This window comes from Mandrillus leucophaeus, unplaced genomic scaffold (genome assembly GCF_000951045.1).
Source record: "Mandrillus leucophaeus isolate KB7577 unplaced genomic scaffold, Mleu.le_1.0 Scaffold117, whole genome shotgun sequence".
NCBI lineage: Eukaryota > Metazoa > Chordata > Mammalia > Primates > Cercopithecidae > Mandrillus > Mandrillus leucophaeus.
The window spans coordinates 4,147,822-4,169,042 of record NW_012099987.1 but is presented as its reverse complement, the minus strand read 5'-3'; the positions used below and the strand labels follow the sequence as shown (position 1 = coordinate 4,169,042).

General features: G+C 37.9%; 1 protein-coding gene across 1 annotated transcript in view; it reads left to right on the top strand.

Moving 5' to 3' along the window:
• LOC105554353 (inactive heparanase-2) overlaps positions 1–21,221 on the top strand; it is a 323,145-nt gene that overhangs the window by 67,615 nt on the left and 234,309 nt on the right. Inside the window, exon 4 of the mRNA XM_012000802.1 lies at positions 3,049–3,096. Within this exon, the coding sequence (XP_011856192.1) occupies positions 3,049–3,096 (48 nt within the window). The remainder of the gene's footprint in view (positions 1–3,048; positions 3,097–21,221) is intronic.

Sequence of the window (21,221 nt, the reverse complement as noted above, 5' to 3'; positions counted from 1 at the left end):
TGCAGAGAGGCCCCACACAGTGAGGAGGGATGAGTCAAGGTCAGGCCTGAAGAGGCACTCCGTCAGCAGTCTGCCACAGCCCCTGTGTTGGGCTGTGGTGGATACCTCTTGAGACTAAGCCGTCCATCATCCCTGGCTCCAGCAGGGGAAAAGCACAGCCTGGAGCTATAGAGATGGCTGCTGCCCTTCCCCAACCCTGGGAGCTTAGTGTGTTAGGCAGCTATGGGTCCCAGAATTGGCTGTCACCCCTCCCCTAAGGAGCTCAAACAGCTTAGACAGCAGGGAGCTACAGCTGTGGTGCTGGTCACCCCTCCTCCTGGGAGCTCAGCAGGCTTAAGCAGATACTAGCTTAGTGGCTGTTGAGAATCTATGCAGCTCCATGGTTGGGACCCTCGCCCCAGTAGTGTGGACTCATAAGTGGGATCTTCCAATCCGTGGGTTACACAGTTCTATGAAAAAAGCACGTTTTCCCAGGCTGGGTAGCACCCTCACTGACTGCCTTTCCTGGCTCAGGATGGGGGCTCCCCTGCCCTGTGTGGCTCTCAAGTGGGCTACAGCACCACACTGCTCTTCCTTCCTCTCTGTGGGTCACGCCAACTGCCTAGTCAGTTCTGATGACAGAACCTGAATACCTTGGTTGCTGGTGCAGGATTGGCTCGCTGTTATCGTTTTTTTGTTGTTGTTTTTTTGGGTTTTTTTTGGTTTTTTTTTGATGGGAGCCTCTGATCACCTCTGCTTTTAGTTGGCTATCTTGGCCACATCCCTATATAAAATATTTCTATTTCAGAGATTTTAGAAAATATTTTGGAGGAGTAAATTCCACGTAAACTCTTGTTTTTACATTTCTTTCTTTGAAATGACACTTGTGTCTAAGATTATCTAGGTTTTTTAATTTTTTGAATATCTGAGAAGGAGGTACAAAATTTCATCTCTTCCTCTTCATTCTTGGGCCATCCTACTTCTAAGATTATTATCAGATCTTCCCTGCTTAGAGCAGCATATATGGCAGGGATAATATTTTGAATATTAATCTGTTTTCTTTCTCCTTGTATTTTCCCATTTTCCTTCTATCCATTCAAGAGCTGGTCGTGTGCCTGTTGACAGGGTAGCGCATGACAGGAGGAAAGGCAAACACTGCACAAATCTTTCTGGCTTTTGAATTCCAGAAGAGGAATTTTAGAGGCATAGGTCCAGAAATAGTGAAAAGAGTAGAGCTACTCTCCCAAACTCAAAAGAGATTGTCCTGGACTGGGGAAAGGAGATGAGGTAAAGAGAAAGAGAAATCCGTTGGCTTCAAAAGCAGAGGATATCTGTGCCATGCTTCCCAATGACTGCTGCTAGGAGGGTTGGCATGACTCCATCAAAAATTGGCTATTTGGAGTGTTAGGAGATGTACTTCTGTAGCCAGTAGGGAAGCTGGTAATCTCTATAATGGAATTGACAATATCCACCTTATCAAGCAGGCATTTTTAAGAATTATAAGAAATAACATGTGAATGGCTGGCACTCAGTAGGTACTCAGTAAATGTTACATTACCTCCAGCCCACATTGACATTTTGGCCCTGCTCATCAAACCAGTTCTATTCCTTGATCATTCCCATGTGCCATTTTCTACTTTCTTGCTTGAGGACTGCTGAATGGTACTGGAGAAAGAAAGGCAAAACCATTCAGACAAAGGCTAAGCCATGGCTTCTGTGACCTTCTCCTCATCTTCCATCCTTGTCCTCCTTCTCCTCCTCCTCTTCCTTCTCTTTTTCTTCCCCCCTTTTCACACTCATTGTGTCCTTCCCCTTCTTCTTTTCCTCTCCTTTTATAAACTTCACTTTCATGCTAACCAACAGTCGTGGCATCCAGCCCTATGTTTCTGTTATGTACTCCTCTAGAGAGTCTCAATTCTCTTCTGCTCTCACAGCAAATCAGAGCCTCTGTTTAGGCCACACACAGCAACCCACAGAGCATGAGCAACATGCATCTGCCTTGCAATATTATGCTGGGGTAAAGTAGAGATAGGGCCTTCTAGACAAAACACCATCTTTCTCCCTGGAGGAAGAATTCTTCAGTTAAGAAGTACTATTAAAGATTGCTCCTCCCTCTGAAGAAAAGTTCCCCACCAGGGTCTCCAAATAAAAGAAATATCTTAAAGAGCTGAGATATTCCTTTTGGTAACTACAAGTTGACTCCATCAACTCGTGGTTATAACCATGATAGCACATGGCCTGAGAACATGTGGATAGGGAGAAGGAGGTAGGTAGATAATTGAGTTATTCACAGACATGCAATTTATGAGAGACCCTGTGTCATCTTTGGGCCCCCAGATGCATCTTCATGTTCTATTGATTTTCCTGGAACCTCTAGAAACACAGAAGGTGGGGAACTGCTAGCAAGGCTTTGATGTGTGCTTAACTGCACGGAACCAAGTCTGGTTTACCTTTTGAGCTGAGCATGATTATCAGATAATACTCAGTTCACTACTTAGCTGCTCCAAAAGTAGATAGATTTCTCTTTGTGGTGCTCAACTTTCTACACTTAGACAGGTGTGGCAGCCCCTCATTGGGGCATATTTGATGGTGCTTTTTACTTGTATAAATAATTGGGTTTTCTCATGCTCGTTCTAGGAAAGCCTGAAGTTTTTTAAAGGCATCTTTTGTGCTGTTTTCCTTGGGAAATATTACTGTTTGTTTCCTATCAGAGATTGGAGTCCTTAGAGAATAGGAAATGGGATAGACAAGTTTTGGTTATGAGGAAATTGATGTGGGAGCCATCAGGCATGGGCTTGGGAAGACAGTTGTAGATAGAATGCCTTATTGGGATTTTGATTTCCAGATGGTGAGGGATGTGTGGGGAGCTGGAAGTATGGTTACTTTGACTTTCTGTATAGTTCGACCTCCGATAGCTGTGTCTAGGCCATGACTGTGGCTGTGGAGGATCCTCCCAGAAAGCATACCTGCTTAGGGATTGGTCTAATCTGTCTCAGTTCATTTCCTTTTGATTTGGGGGATGTGGTTTGATCTACGTTGTAATATCTTTTTTCTTTCTATTCCTTACAGATTCATGAAGGTGGCAGGAAGTACAGTAGATGCAGTTACCTGGCAACAGTAGGTATTCACCATTTTTGCTCTTACTTATTATCAGCTGCTGTGAAATGAAAGATAATTAGTTGTCACCAATTTCATAACTGACATTCAATAAGCTATCCTTCATCCTCCAGGAAAAAATTTAAAAGTAACTCCAAAGTTGTTTTTATGGCACATGTTGTCTCGTAGTATTATAATTTTGTTTGGTTGTTTTCAGAAAAATTTGAGAAAACAACTGACTCATTTTGGAGATTTCAGCTATTATGTACCGTTTTAAAATAATCTGTTATCAGTGAATACGTAATGGGGATCTGGACATGCCACTGTTTTCCCATAGGCTTTTCCTTTGGGAATAAATTTCCTTGTATAAGACAGGAAATAATTTTAATTGCTCAATATATAATGGGGAAATAGAAACACTTTGTTATTAATGTCAGTGGTCTTAATTATTGCCAAGTGAGTCTCTAAAATGAAGCAGCTTTTTTTTAAAAAAAAAAAAAAAAAAAAAGAATATCAAGATGAAGCAGCTTCAAGAAAGGGAATGAACTCCAACACTGCAGGAAGAATCTTACAATGGAAAAGACCTGTTACTGCAGGATAATGAAAAATACAGTTATCTGATAAATAAATTTAAATATTCTATAAATTCCCTTAGGGCATTTGTACCAGAAGGTCCAACCCTTAACAGTCAATGTCTCACTAATTGTATACTGGAATCCTGTTCTTCTTTTCTCTGAGAAATCTATTTCACAGTATCCTCCAAATCATCTCTTGTCTAATGTGGTGCTCTCAACTCAGACTGTGCTTTTACTCTGGGCCCACATAGGCCTTGGCCTCTTTCTCAGTTACTCTAACCCTTCCTGCCTAGCATGTGTTCTCCTTTTGTCTATCCTCTGTTTGAAGTGGGTCACACTGTCCCCTGTGGATTCATTACAGATGTGAAAGAAAACGAAGTGGATTAAATCTTTATTAAAGATTGCTTCTCTCTCTGAAGAAAAGTTCCCCACCTAAAGTGTTTTTGTTTGCTGGCAATCAATAACTTCAATCATAATGGGAAATATTTTAGTCTACATTTATACTCTTAATTTCTCTAAAAAACAAGTTCCAAATGTTTTCAGAAACTCTTATTCTTCTTCAGTTTGTTTTTGTGAGTCATGGATTGAGTAAGCCTGAGGATCGTGTCATTCTCTTGCTTGAAAACCCACAGTGTCTCTCCTTTGCACTTGGACCAAAAGCCAAACTCTCCACACTGGCCTTTTGTGTTTGGCCTCTGCTACTTTCTGATTTCATGTGGTGCCACTCTGCCCTTATTCTGTCCCAGCTCACCAGTGGTCTTTCAATTCTTTCAGGTCCATGTGCGTATCTGCCTCTGGGTCTCTGTATATGCTAGTCCTTCTGCCTGAAATGCTGTTCTCCATACTCTTCGTGTGACCAGCTCCTTTTCATCTTTTAAGTCTCACCTTACATGTCATTTCCTAGAGAGGCCTTCCCTGATGATCCTATCCAAAACAGGCCTCCCATTTCATTCTTTTTCTTAGCTCTTTTTTAATAGCACTTATGATAACTTAAAATTGCTTTTTTCCTTATGACTTGTCTTTGTAATTTATTTGTTTTTCTCTTCTACCATAATGGCACTTATTCAATTACCAAGTACTTATTTAGACAATAGTTTATTAGTCATTTACTCTGGGGAAAAAATAACAATGGCAACAATAACAACAATAAAGATAACAAGGTGCCAGGAACTGTTCTTAAACTTTGTATGCCTTATTATATCTGATCCTCACAACAACCAAATGAGTTAGGGACTATTTTTATCTCTATTTTACTATAACTTAGATGAAATTGTAGAAAATCCAAAGATTACACAGAAAGTGGAAAATGTTGGACTTAAAGTTGTATCTGTCTCACTCCAAGGGTTATTGTCTTAACTACTACTGCTTTGATAACAAGATAATGTCCCTTTACTGAAATTCTGTCCAGTGTCCTCACCAAAAAGGCTATCTGGATAATGTAGCATAAAGGCTGAATCTTGAAGAATTTATAGGATTTGTGGAGAAAGATAATGATATCAGCATAAGAAAATTATTGGCTAAGAATGTATGGCTTTAATTATTATTGCTGACAGGGAGGGATAAGAGAAAGCTTTTATTTTCTATTCAAGTACTCTTGCTGACACAAATGGAATGAAGTAAGCACAGTATTATTTTTATGATGCAAAAATACATTTTTAATAAATACATTTTATTTATTGACTACCTAAAAAATACACACACACACACACACACACACATATATGGGCCATGTCTCCAGATAAATATCACTGTTTGCAACTACTCCAAAAATACCCTCAAAAGCAAGCAGGGGATTGTATTTCTTTTGGCTCCAGGATCAGCATTCATTAGAGGACAAATAGCACCTGGAATCTACAATTTATCCTTTCCAGCCATAGTTTTCAGTCAAGACTTGGAAAAGTCATGGAAGAATCCCAGGCAATTCTGGCCAGGAGGACTTCATGAAAATTAAAGCCAAATGCCATGTTTCTTCAATTATGAGAAATACTTAGGTGAAGATGTCCTAATAATGTAAAGAAATCAAGAGACATTGTTAGGAAAAAAAGGGTGGGGGAGACTAACATAGAATTTGTCATTTGTCACTATATATAGATGGCCAGAAGAATCAATTCAGTATTGGGATGTTGAGCTTGGAATTTGAACAGCCCAAATTCTGAGTCTGAAGTCATGAATAAACAGATCTCTGTAGTTTGACTATTTTGATTTGGAAGCATATTACTGGGTTTACTATATTTTGAGGACCAAAATATATGACTTAATAATTGGTCCTGCCCACCAACCCATTTAGAAAACCCAGAAAAAGTTATTAAGATGAAAGTATAATTACAAGTATAGTGGAGTAGCTTGTATCGTAATAACCCTTATATAGAGAGCAATGATAAAATATAAAGTATTAAAGAAAAAATGCTGGAATATGACCAAAAAAGGCAGAAACCAAAGGAAGGTATTCAACCTTTAAAAGAAGTGAAGAGTACTACGTGATATCTACTCTCACTTGACTTTTTACTGTAGTTGTTGTTGTTGTTGTTGTTGTTATTATTATTATTATTGAGATGGAGTCTTGCTTGGTTGCCCAGGCTGGAGTGCAATGGCACGATCTCGGCTCACTGCAAGCTCCGCCTCCTAGGTTCACACCATTTTCCTGCCTCAGCCTTCTGAGTAGCTGGGACTACAGGAGCTCACCACCACACCAGGCTAATTTTATGTATTTGTAGTAGAGACGGGGTTTCACCGTGTTCGCCAGGATGGTCTTGATCTCCTGACCTCGTGATCCACCTACCTCGGCCTCCCAAAGTGCTGGGATTACGGGTGTGAGCCACCATGCCAGCCTTCACTGTAGTTATTTAACAATTCATGCATCAGGAGGTAACTAGAACTCAAACAGAAATGCATGCTCATATTGGCTTGAAGTGTCAAGGAGAAGGAGTCAGAGGCTGGAAATTGAGGGTGGAAATCTCAAAAAGAAGAAACTTCGATGTAAAAATACAAAATATGCATATAAACTTCTCTCAAATCTTTGATCCCTGAAATGTATATATTCATGAGACATTCCAAGGAACCTAGTGGAAAGAAACAGCTGGAAGTCTCAAAAAGTTGAACAGAGATTTCAGCTGCCGTTTGTCACATGAGAGACAGAGGTTGGAATTTGAATGTCACAAATTTAGAGGGACTTGATAAACACCTTGTTTTTATCCAGTGAAATCTAAAAATGTTATGCTTTAGGTGTAAAGTCTGTCTCAGGACTAAGGATTTGCTCTAAGACTCAAGTATAACCAAAACAGACTTGTCCAGAAAAAGCATAAACTGATGCCTTCACAAGAACAAGAAGATCAGTCATTCATTCAACTTCCTGCTAGATTCAAAATCAGTATTCTTCTGTCTCTATAGTGTATCATCCACATTTTGTTATATACAATAAAATAATTACCAGACATGCAAAGAAACAGGAAAATATGACCATGATGAGGAGGATAAGCAATAAATAGAAACCCTGAGATGACCCAGATATTAGAATTCGCTGACAAGGATTTTAAAGAAGCTATTATAATTCATATTATATATTCATCGAGTTCAGGGGAAAATGTCCATATTGAGAAATATTAGCCTGGAGAAATATCAGCAGTGCGATGGAAACTATAAAAAAGAACCAAATGGAATTCTTGAGGTGAAAAGAAGAATATCTGAAATGGAAACTCATTGGATGGGCTTGACAAGAGACTGGAAACCACAGAAGAAAGAGTAAACTTGCATACTGAGCAATAGAAACTATACAACTTAAAGAACAGAAAGGAAAAAATCATGGAAAAAAATGAACAAAGTTTCAGTGACCTCATTGCCAAAACCAAATAGCCTAACACATGCACAGAGTTCAGACGAATAGGAGAAAGAAAATATGGCAGAAATTTTTTAAAAATCAAAGCTGAACTTCTCCCAATTTTGGTGGAAAATATTAATTTGCAAATTCAAGATGGAGAAATACAAAAAAAATTATATCAGGGCACATTGTACTCAAACTGCTGAGAACAGAAATAACTTAAAAATCTTTGAAGCATTCAGACAAAAATAACACTTCATATAGAGGGAACAAAGACACAAATGATGGCTTATTTGACATCAGAAACAACGGAGGACAGGATACAACAGAATAATATTCTTAAAGTGATAAAGGAAAAAAAAGTAAAGCCAGAATTCTATATCCAGCAAAAATATTCTTCAAAAATGAAAGTTAAATAGACTTTTTTTATCAATGAAAACCGGTAGATTTGTGTTGCAAGAAATACTAAAGGAGACCAGGCACGGTGGCTCATGCCTGTAATCCCAACACTTTGGGAGGCTGAGACAGGTGGATCACCTGAGGTCAGGAGGTCAAGACCAGTCTGACAAACATGGTGAAACCCTAAATCTACTAAAAAATACAAATATCAGCTGGGATGGTGGCAGGCACCTGTAATCCCAGCTACTCGAGAGGCTGAGGCAGGAGAATCGCTTGAACCCGAGAGGCAGAGGTTGCAGTTAGCCGAGATAGTGTCATTGCACTCTAGCCTGGGTAACAGAGCAAGATTCTACCTCAAAAAAAAAAAAAAAAAGAAATGCTAAAGGAAATTCTTCAGACAGACAGTAGCACCAGAAGGAAACTTGGATCTCAAAAAATAATGAAGAGCATTGGAAATGGTACATTTGTGGCTAAATATAAAAGACTACTTTTTCCCTAATTTGTTTACAAAATAATGATTCATGCAAAAATATAAATTGTATTATGGGATTGATAACATATGTAGATATAAAAATACATGGCAATAATACCACAAAGGATGAGAAAGGGAAGAGTCAGTAAATGGAATTATAGTATTACAACGTTCTTTTATATGAGTGGTACAATATTTACCCTGAGAAGACTGATAAGCAAGGGTGAAAATTATATTCCTACAACAGTACCTTTAAAAATAATGACAAAAGTATAGCCAAAAAGCCATATTAGAATTAAAATGTAATACTGAGAAATACTGAATTAACCTCAAAAAAAGCAAGAAAGGAGAAAGAGAGGAACAAAAAATGAATGGGAAAAAAATCAAATAGCAAAATGGTAGACTGAACCATGATTATATCAATAATTATATTAAGGGTAAATGTTCTAAACAGTGTAATTAAAAGGCAAATATTGTCAGACTGGATGCTATAGAAGACTCAACTATATTCTGCCTACAAGAGACACACTTTAAATATAAAGACACAGATTGAAAATAAAAGGATGAGAATAATATGTCATGCAAGCAGTTATCATAAAAAGCTGGTGAGTCTATATTAATGTCAGGCAAAGTAGGCTTCAAAAAAGGAGGATTACCAGAGAAAAGGAGATTATTCATAGTGATACAAGGATCAATTCATCAGGAAGGCATAATAATCATAAATGTATTATCCTGCGATAGGCAGAATAACGAACCTCCCCCAAAGATACCTGCATTCTAATCTCTAGAACCCTGTAAATATGTTACATTATATGGCAAAGGGGAATTAAAGTTGTGGATAGAATTAGTTCCTAATCATCTGACTTTAAAGTAAGGAGCTTATTCTGGAATATCCAGAGGGACCCTATATAACCACAAGAGTGGAAGAGGAAGGCATAAAGAGGAGGCAGAGTGAGGTTTAACTATAGAGAGGAGGTTAGAGAAATGCAGTGTTAGCAGAACTTGACCTACAATTGCTGGATTTAAAGATGGAGGAAGAGGAACATGAGCCAACAATTGTGGGTATCCCATAGAAGCCAGAAAAGGCAAGAATATGGATTTTTCCTGAGCAGCTCCAAAAGGAAGACAGCCTTCCACATACTTTGATGTTAGGCCTATGAGACCCATTTTGATTTCTAACCTATAGTTAGAAATAAGAACTAACTTATAGTTCATAAGAGAATAAATTTGGATTGCTTTAAACTACTGTTTGTGATTATTTGTTTAGAGCAGCAATAGAATACAGTATTGAAGAACAGAGATTCAAAATATACAAAGAAAAAAATAACAACAGTAGAAAAATACACCGTCATAGTTGGAAATTTAAAAACACTTCTTTCAGTAATTAACAGGACTAGATTAAAATAAATACAGTAAGGATATAGCAGATTTTAATAACACTATCAAACAGTGTTTTGTGTTATGCAGGAGTATGCATTTATCAAAATTTATCAAATGGTATGCTTAAGATTCATGTATCTCATTATATATAAAATTGCATAAGAAAAAGAACCGTAAATAGATATTAAACTCTGATTAGTGGTATGCCTGATGACGTGTTCAGGATGAAGTGCACCAAAGTCTGCAACTTATTTTGAAATGCTTCAAAACATAAAATGGATCAATGGATGGATAGAAGGATAGATAGACTGATACATTTGTGAAAAACAAGTACAGTGAACTGTTAAATGTAGAACCTAGTAAAGGATATATGCTATTCCCTATACAATTCTTTCCACTTTGAAATTGTTTCTGATAAAATATGGATAAAGAACCTAACCTATTATGCCTAAACAAATATCCTTATCTATTATGAAATAATATATTGCTTTGAAAATATATATGACAAACATAAATGGGAAATGATTTTGTTAGGGGTGTTAATCCTTGGATGTAGGAAGTATAGGGAATCTTTTTTCTTATTTTTACTTTTCTGTAGTTTCCTTTTTTTTTTGGTAATGAGCTTGTAATACATTTTTGTTTATAATTTAAAAATCATCAGTGCCCAGCTCCTCCCTTCCCGCTCCAAATTGCCCCACTCCAGAAGCCACCTTCCCAGTGTTCCCACTTCTGACATCTGCTTTCGTGTTTCTAAATAACAGTCTGATGCTCCTATGGAAGATGAGAATTTAGCTCTCATACCTCCTAACCACTCATACACCCAAACATACTTATTTACATACTTTTCTCATCCTGCAATAGTTTATATCTTAAATATTGGTCAGAATTCATTGTTTACATTTTTATTACTATGTAAATATTATTCACAGCAGGGACATGTGGTATGCTATGATGACATTTTCTTTCTTTCACAACTTTTAGTTTACCCTGGAGTTATTAACTATCTCTTTTTTTATTTACTTAACTTCCTATTAATCTATTCTAAATTCATCCCTAAACTGTACCAGAGTAGTAAATCTCTTTCTATATACAGACACCTCAGGTAACCATCGGTTTCATCTTCTCTTTGGAGATCTGCTCCTGGAGCCATCCCTCCTTCTGTTCCCATCTGGACAGGTTGATTGCTGTGTTTCCTGAACAGCTGTTGTCCTGGGAGTGCCCTTCACCATTATCCTGGGGATTCTTTCTGACTCTTATTTGTTGGATTTGTGCCCTTTTTTGAGGTTTACTCCCTCATTTTGGTGAAGCATTTCTTCCAAGAACTTCCTGAGAAAAGATAAATGAGAGGTCAACATGTTGAGACCCTGTAGCAGAGTTTGATTTATATTTTGGATGCACAAAGATTTCCCTCAGATTTTGATGCTTTTGTTCCATTTCATCCTAGTTTTCCTTTAACTATTGAGAAATCCAGTACCTTTAAAATTTTCCAGTCCTTTTCTTGGTCCTGCTTTTTTTCTGCCTTGATACTTTTAAGATCTTCTCCCTGTTCGTAGTGATCTTTTGTGTGGCTCTCTTTTTATTCTGTTTGCTAAGTATGTGGTTAGATCCTATAAATCTGAAATGAGTGCCCTTCAGTTTAGGGAAATTTTCCTGATAATTTTTTCTTTGATAATGTCATTCTTTCCTTTTTTGTTTATTCCTTCTGAAATTTTTATTAGTCAGATATTGGAATTCCTCAAACAGTACTCTAATTTTTATATATTTTCTCTTCTTTACTTTTCCTCCCTTTTCTGATGAACCTCTTAATCACTTAAATTTTCTGTTGAAACTTACATGTTGCTATCATATTCTGATTTCCAAAAGCTCTTTTTTATTCCTCAAAATATCCCTTTTATAGCTTGTTTTCTTGTTTCTGACTCTGAGGATATCAGTTTTAGTTTTATTTATCTTCTTTTCCTATTTTTTTCTTTCCTCTTTTTTTCTTTGCTCCATTCAGTTGCTTTCTTTGCTTTTCCAGTAAGTAGTTTTTTTTTTTTTTTTTTTTTTCATGGTCCCTGAATTACTGTTATTTCCTCTATGTCCTTCCCTCTTCTCCCCATTTAATTGTCTTAGTCCCTGGTTTTGACTTTAAAGTTTTTCCTCAAATATCTGATGATCCCTGAATCTCTACTCTTATTTAGGAGAGAGGCATAAAAAGGTGATTGGATGATTTTGTTTATGGACATTTATTTTTAACTAGTAACAGTCTACGTAAGGTGATTTGATTAGGTCATTAGGGGATTCCTAACTGTCCATATCTGTTCATCTTTTCTCTTGGGATATTTAGTTGTTCTAGAGGAGAATTCTCTATTCTGCCATTTTGGAAGTATAAATCTTCTCGCATACTCACATCTGAGAGAAAGGACTGGATGTCTCATTTCTTAAAATATAGCCTTTCACACGTAATCCTCTACGTTTCATTGTGATTACCCTCCACCTCCACTGTGGTTGGTGGTCCTGACTATAGTTCAGTCTCTAGCACTCTGCTTTCTTGGAAATGAGGCAGTTTCTTAACTACATAGGGAAGTGGCTTCCCAACTTTTTTGTCTCAGGACCCTTTTCACTCTTGAAAAATATTAAGGACTCCAATTCACTTTTGTTTATGTGCATCATGTTTATAGACTATATAAATGGCTCCCAACTTACAATGGCTTGACACGACTTTGTGACTTTACCATGGTGTGAAAGTGATATGCATTCAGTAGAAAGTATACTTCAAATTTCAAATTTCGATCTTTTCCTGGGCTAATGATGTGTGGTATGATACCCTCTCACAATGCTGAGCAGGGGCAGTGAGCCACAGCTGCCAGTCAGCCACTTGATCTTGAGGTTAAACAACCAATACTCTGTATTGTGTTACCAGATGATTTTGCCCAACTCTAGGCTAACGTAGGTGTCACAAGCACATTTAAGGTAGGCTAGGTTAGCATATGGTATGATGTTTGGTTGTGTGTTAGGCTGTTCTTATATTGCTACAAACACCTGAGTCAGAGTAACTTATAAAGAAAAGAGGTTTAATTGGCTAACAGTTCTGCAGGTTGTACAAGCCTTGTGCTGGCATCCGCTCACTTCTGGGAGGTCTCACGGAACTTTCACTCATGGTGGAAGGCAAAGTGGGATCGCGCACATCACGTGATGAGAGCAGAAGCAAGAGAGAGAGAAGGGGAGAGTGCCACACACTTTTCAACAGCCAGATCTTGGGAGAAATTCTTCACTATCACAAGGATAGCACTAAGGGGATGGTGCTAAACCATTCATGAGAAATCCGCCTCCATGATCCAGTCACCTCCCACCAGGCCCCAACTCCAACACTGAGGATTACATTTCAACAGGAGATTCGGAGGGGACATCCAAACTATGTCAGGTAGATTAGATATATTAAATGCATGTGATATTTTGAATTTACAATGGGTTTATTATGACCTAACCCCATAGTAAGTCAAGGAGCATCTGTATGAGAATTAAAACACGTTTTTAAATTATTTATTTACTTAAAAATAATAAGCTCATTACATTTTAACATAAATATTCTTGTGGAAAGTATATTTTCCAAAACCAGAAAAAATAGTTAGAAGAGTGACATTATTTTATATTCTCACAAATCCAATAGCTGACTTAATTGAAGACACGTGGATTCCCATATCTTTTGCATTCTGTAGAAATGTGTTGTTTTGGTTTGTTTAAGAATATGAAGAAAATTTGACCTCATAGAGAGAGGTAGCTGGAAAAAGGAGGTGTATTTGAATATCCTTTTCAGGTAATTGTAGCTGTTCTCATATACTATTACAAAATTCAACAAGTGATAGTTTCTTAAAAGTTAGTTACAATGTGGACTATTAAACCATTTGCATGAACTTTTCATACTGTAATGTATCAAATTCCATTGGTCTTATACTTGGAATAGACCTTTTACCCATGCATGATTTTATAACATCATGAATTGGTCATTTGGAAAATATTACAAAACCAGTTATGAGTTATAAAGATGTTCCAAATGTTGACACATTTCATTATAAAATATTTTTTAAATCACGTTCACCAATATCACCATTTATCTAGTCAGAAGTCTTTAAGTTTTGAAAAGCTGACAAGCTCACGGTGGCAGATACGAAGTTTTGAAAATTTTAATTTTCACTCAACAGCTCAAATTTTATAATCAGCCACAGGTTTTATCAGATGTTTTTCTCGACAAGCTCACTTTGTTCATTTTTGAGAAAATGTCTTTCAAAAGCCTAACTCTAAATAATTTCTCTTTAATTGTTTCAGGTGTAAAAGTTATTCCATTTTAAAAAATGGCCAATTCAGGGACAGACGTGGTGGTTCACGCCTGTAATCCCAGCACTTTGGAAGGCTGAGGTGGGTAGATCACTTGACCCCAGGAGTTTGAGACCAGCCTGACCAACATCTCTTAGTAGAGAAACCCCATCTCTACTAAAAATACAAAAAATAGCTGGGCATGGTGGCATGCACCTGTAGTCCCAGTTACTCTGGGGGTTGAGATGGGAAAATTGCTTGAGCCCAGGAAGTGGAGATTACAGTGAGCCAAGATCATGCCTCTGATCTCCAGCCTGGATGACAGAGTGATCCTGTCTCAAAAAAATAAAAATAACAAATGACCAATTCAGTTTGCAGCTCAATCGTACAAGTGCTTTTCCTCAAGACAACAACCATATTTTGCTAATGGAGCAAAGTATGTGTATTTTCCCATTTAGTTACACAGAATTTTTTATATGTGTACTCAATAAAATTAACTTTAATTACTTTATCAAGGACATTCTTAAATGAAAGTGACATTTTTGTTTTATTTCAAGTATGTGACAGTGACTACCAGTACAGTTTGAAGTTCCTGACTTGATTTGTGCTAAGGTACCAGCAGTTTTATCCACTATTGCTTTAAACAGTCAGTCCAAGTGTTAACATAGTTTTTCCAATACAAACTATGAGAGTCAAATAAATGATTTAACACTTTATATATTTCATCATCACTTGTATTTATTTCCAGGCATTCACATAAAAGATCTTGATCAATGATAGTGCTGATACAAGAAAAACAAAAACTATGTGTATAGATTTATCCATTTGTAAGGCAAAAGTACACTTTTACTAACAAGATATTAACTTTGTCTTCATGTTTGCAACTAAATATTTCATTTAACAAGTTATTGAATTGTTGGGACGTGCCACTGAGTATGATTCCTTTTAATGACTTTTCATCCAATGGGCATTCAGCAATATCAACTGTACAAAGCTCTTTTAATCTCTGAGCTACTTTGTGTATTTTTCCAGTCAATGCAGCACAATAACTTACCCTCTAAGATGCTTTTCTAAATTTAAAAATCAGTTTTCAAAAAATTTTTAAATGTTATTGGAAGACAAAATAACATGGCTGGGCCCACTGGCCCATGCCTGTTAATTCCAGCACTTTGGGAGGCCGTGGCAGGAGGATTTCTTGAGTCAAGGGGTTTGAGACTAGCCTGGGCAACATAGGGAGACCCCATCTTTACAAAAACAATAAAAAAAAATTAGCTGGGTGTAGTGGCGTGCATGTAGTTCTAGCTACACAGGTCACTGAGGCAAGAGGACTTCTGGAGCCCAGAAGTTGGAGGTTATATAGTGAGCTATGATTACACCACTGTACTCCATCCTGGGCAAGAGAGCAAGACCCTATTTCTCAGAAAACAAAACCTAAAATAATCCCACAAAGTGTTCTTATTTCCATGTAGGCACAAGAAAAACATTAAGATTTCAAAATAACTTATTGGATGTTTATGAGCTTATACTGGTTATAGCAGGTATAAAAATAGCTTATTAAAAAAACACAGTAGAAAGTATTGAGAGCAAACTGAGTCGACCTTTGAAAACATACATATGTATACTCCAAAACCATACCTTAGAAAAGCCTAGAAAACAAGGATATACAAGCATACATTCCATTAATTGTCAGAGCAATGACATTGTCGCATGTCACATGGACTCTAGAAAATGCCACTGTACACTTGTGAGAGGTGAGAATGAAAAAGACAAATAATGTCTTAGTATTGTTATGAAAATAGTTTTGATCTCCAGGACTACCAAAGGGGTCTTAGGGACCTCCAAGAGTCCCTGGAGCATTCCCTGGAGAATTGCTGATGTGGAGTGAGGATGGGGATCTGCAGGTCCAACTGCTTCTTGTTTCTCCTGTTTCAGTCCACGCAGCCCCTCATTCTCAAAGACACATGGTATTTCCAGCTCCTGAGATTTTGTGGGGTTCTGTCACAAGAATCAGCCGCTTTTAGACTTCCCTCATCACAGGTGTATAATTCAGCTTTCTCTGGTCAGCTAAGATAGTTACCACTCTTCCTTCTGTTTTCTAATACCAACATTTTCATTGCTGTTTTTCTTGCCCACTTCTTTTAGACCTTGTGAGCTAATGCCCTGGGGTTTTTGTTTGTTTGTTTGTTTTGGTTCTGTTACTATTGTTTTAGTGGTGTTTGGGGAGACAGCTTTAGTAAATGCCTGTGCTTAAACCACCATTTTAAACTGAAATCCTACTTTCTGCACTTTTTTCTCTCTCTAGGATTATTTTTAATAAGGCAAATTAAAATTTTATCTCCAAAAAATATGAAATTAATTTTTAATATTTATTGAGTTAGCCAAACTCAGATGTTCCCAGTGCCTCGCTCCCACCAGAGACCAAAAAAATTTTTAAGAACCTCCACCAGAGACCAAAAGAAGTGAAAAACAAAACAAAATTTCTGTCTGTGTGATCAAGACATCAGTATTTTTAAGAAGTTCGTTAGGTGAGTCTGAACTACGACTGCCCTGGAGCCACCTGACTCAGCACAGTAACGCCCGGGTGCTTCCACTCCATGGAGTGTAGTTTCTAGATCAGCATCATCTGAGAACCTGTGAGAAATGCAGATTTTCAGGCCCCATCCCAGCCCTGCTGCAATAGAAACTTCGGGAATGGGACCCTGCAGTCTGTTTTAATTGCCCTCCAGGTGATTCTGATGTGCATTAAAGCTTGAGCACCACTACCACAGAAGATGGCTGCCTGGATCTGATTTCTCAGAAGACATCCATCACCACAGTTTTTGGCATAAAACTTTCTTCAGTAGCTTCTTTTCTGACATGTGGATGGGGGAAAAAATGTAAGAAAAATTGTCCTGGTCATTGTCCTTTAGAGAATTCCTGCCCTTTATACTGAAAGTCATAGTTTCAAGTCATCTAATTTTCAATACATTGTTCTTTATATAAAAGTCAGCACTTTTTCTCTCTTTGGTCTTAGCCCACACTTATATTCATCATTCTTCACTTCTGCTGTTGAAGAAAAACAAAATATGGTGGATATACTACAGCTGTAGGCTTAAAGAGATCAATTTGATAATTTAGATTTTTAGCTGTTTAAAGCCTAAAAATGAACATAATTTAGATTTTTAGCTATGTTTAAAGTCTAGAAATGAACATTTTCAAAAGTCATTGCAAGAGCAGCTAAGAATTATCCCACCATATAAGTAAACGTAAGCAAAATGACTCTGCTAATAGCATCTATTGGAAATTCATGAACATTTCCAAGGGTAATGGGACATTAGAATGACTTGTTAAGCAAAAATTCTGCTTGAAAAGAAAAGCTAAAGAAATCCATCACGATTTTTTTGTGAAAAATCCACCATAATTTTTAGAGGTTATCTGTCTCCAGTATAGATTATCTATCTCTTGTATAGTATGATTTGGTAGAAACAACAAGGTCTTTCAAGTCAAATAAGCCTGGTCAGAATCCCTCTGACCTTTAGTAGATTTGTTGCCTTGAGAAAAAATAAATCCTTCAGAGCTCAGTTTTCCTGTCTATTAAGTGGGGTTAATAATGCCCACCTCACAAAACTATCATGAAGACTAAATAAGGTAACATATGAAAAGTGTTTGGCTTAGTACATATAATACATTGAGCCCTCATAAAATGTGAGTTTCCTTCTTTTTTTCTAGATCCCTCACAATCTCTCTGTATTTATGAAAGTGTCTCACTGTAGAATAGACAGATGTTTAGCCCATATTTCTGAGCATTTTTATACATTCTACAGATGCTACAAGGCTTTTGCCTATGGCCATTTCAGCCAAAGGAGGAAACTGCATGATTCTGTTACTTTTTATTTATTAATTCATTCAAAAGATAGTTACTGAGCACCTACTATGTGAAGGTGATAGATGTTATGAATAGACAAGGGAGCAGAAAGACGCAAGATCCCTCATCCCAGGAAGCTTAGTTAGCAAGGAGTTTCTCCCTCTAGTGCCCACTTCTACAAGTACAGCTTATTTTCTTTCTCCTGAAAGAGATGGCAGAAAGGGAGAGGTGCTCCTGGTGGAGGAAGTAAGGACTCCATAGTGAGAAAATTCTCATGGGCTCCAGACAGAACTATGACTAGACATTTGTCTAGACATAGACAAATGTCTGCTGCAGAGGATTTAAAAAGGAAAGGATAAGGAGGAAAGGGAACCATTAATGACATATGGAACTTAGCTGAAAAAAAAAAAGAGAAAAAATGGAACAGAAAGAAAAAGATAGCTTTCTAAAAGAAGGTTAAAGAAGCAAAAAGAGTTATTTAAGAAAGAGAATACTATGCATGCACAATAATATCCAAAACACAGCCAGGGAGCGAAAACTTGAACTTTATGCTCTCTAACTCCCTTGGACCTAAGCTCCATATCTAAATGTAGAGTCTCGTGGCCTAGATCTCTGGGGGGTCCCCTCATAGTGACCCCCTCAGTCAGTGAACAGTGTTTTACATGAATCCTCTCCTCTACACTCCCGTGCCAAATATCTCAGCCCTTTTACCTCCTTTTCTTTCTTCAGATTCTTGCCCAGTTAGTTCACTGCAGATCATCAGCTAGCCAAAGGAGAAAGATCCTGCCTCATGAGCTAATTGATTTCTTCTGGCTCATTGACTAAGATAGTGGCCTTAAGAAATTGTAATGATTCTTTCTAGAAGGGCCTGGGGCTGTACTCCCCAAAAGGGAGCAGTATTTCATGGAGACCTAGATGTAGGTCCAGCAAGTATTCAAAGCCATGGGATAAACAAAGTTGCATCTTTCTGGATTTTACTTGAAGAGTAAGGCTGGAGGGCTGTACAGTGTTTAAAACTCTGAACAACAGTCTGAGCAACCTCCAGTTCAGTTCACAGGTATCTCCCTGCCTAAGGAGGGAAAGTTTGAGAAACTGGTTTAGGACCTTGCACATAGTTAATAACACTGACCACTCATTAAAGCTTCCCAAGCACATTGTTATACATTATATCAGGGGCATCTGTTAAATGTATGGATATTGAAAGGGCTATTGTTAAAGACTTACTAGGCATGAAATCCCCAATCTGCCCTTCACTTCCTTTTTTTTTTCTTTTCGAGGCAGCATTTTGCTCTGTCACCCAGGCAGTGGCACAATCAAAGCTCACTGTAGCCTCGATCTCCCGGGCTCAAGCAAACCTCCCACCTCAGCTTCCAGAGTAGCTGGAACTACAGGTATGCACCACTGCACCAGCTAATTTTTAAAAAAATGTTTGTAGGGATGGGTCTTGATATCTCTGCAAAAAAAATTCCCAGACTGTTTTCAAACTCCTGGGTTCATGCAATCCTCCCACCTCAGCAAAGTTCTGGAAATACAGGCTAACTCTCTCTTTCTCTCTTTCTTTCTGTCTGGCTTGCTTTCTTAGATAAGGGTCTTATTCTGTCACCCATGCTGGAGTGTAGTGGCAGTAGCATAATCATAGTTCACTGTAACTATGTAAAAGTAGTTTTACACTGTAACACTGTAACTATGTAACTATTATAAAGCCCAACCTCCTGGGCTTAAGTTATCCTCCCACCTCAGCCTCCCAAGTAGCTGAGATGACAGGTGTGTGCCACCATGGCTGGTTATTGTGTGTGTGTGTGTGTGTGTGTGTGTGTGTGTGTGTGTGTGTAGACAGGGATCTCACTGTGTTGCTTAGGCTGGTCTCAAACTCCTGGGTTCAAGCAGTCCTCCCGCCTTGGCCTCCCTCTTGTGCTGGGATTAGAGGTGTGAGCCACTGTGTCCAGCCCCTTGCTTTCTTTATTCCTCTGTTACACAAGTATTGCAGTAGTCTGGAGTCAGACTATCTGGTTTTGAATTCTGGCTCCAATACATATTTATCTTGGACAAGTCATTTACTGCACTGTATCTCAGCTTTCACATTTGTAAAATAGAGTGATCTTTTAGAAGGTGAGATCTGAACACAGATGTAAAAGAAGTGAGAGAGGTAGCTAAGCAGACACCTTACGAAAGTATGTTCCAGGCAGAGGGAGCAGCTAGATAGAAGGCTTCAAGGTGAGAGAGGGTTTTAGGTGTCATAACAGTTCCCAATACACAGTGTTATTGTGAAGAGAAATGAGATGATGCATGTAAAGCATTTAGTATCATATGTGCAATCCCAAGTGTTTAATAAGTTTTTTTTATAATTATTAATTATCATTGTTATGAAAGTCACATTTCTAAATGCTTAGTATGTTGTAGAATCTTTAAAATGATCCATAGAACACATTCATGTAGTGGTGGCTCTTTGAATTTGCTATTTTCTTCTCTGTCTCCCAGGGTGGAGTGCACTGGTGTGATCTCAGCTCACTGCAGCCTCCACCTCCCAGGTTCAAGTGGTTCTCTTGCCTCAGCCTCCCAAGTAGCTGAGATTACAGGCCCGCACCACCACACCTGGCTATTTTTTTTTTTAGTGTATTTTTAATAGAGAGAGGGTTTCACCATGTTGGCCAGGCTAGTCTCGAACTCCTGACCTCAGGTGATCTGTCGACCTCAGCCTCCCAAAGTGCTGGGATTACAGACATGAGTCCCCGTGCCTGGCTATTTTCTTCTCTATGTATTTTTGACTTTTATACACGCAATCTTGAGATGAAAACATTTATTATTTCTGAATTACTTTCTTCCTTGGCAAGAGCCATGTCAATGGTGTAAACTATGTTACATTAAGAATTTTCCGAAAGCTAAATGTAAGATGTGACTACTGTTCTCATGTCTTCAGTTGCTTTTATCAAGTTCTCAGTGCTTTTTATCTGAAAGGCTGCTACTGTTAAAAGCATAGCCACTTTCTAGGGAGGACTTTCCATTATTCCCAACCAAGCTAGCCATCTTTCTTTTCCATTCCTCTCTTCATTTTGGAATAAAAGAGTGGGGAGGTTTTATGTAATTGGAATTCTATTTTGCTGTCTTAAAGTGCATATCCTCAGAGAAATAGAAGTCCTTGCATGCACATTAGTGTTTTGTGTAATATACAGTATGGGAGTGAGGATGATGAAAATAAAAGGTAAGAAATAACATTAATTGAAAGCCTTCCATGTGCCAAATATTGTTATAGCTTCTTTATATAAAGTTACATCCTTGAAAGACCTTCCTACCTTGGTGTTAAAGTGTGGTCCAGACCAGCAGCATCCGCATGACCTGGGAGTTTCTAAAAAGGGGGACTCTTAAGCCCCA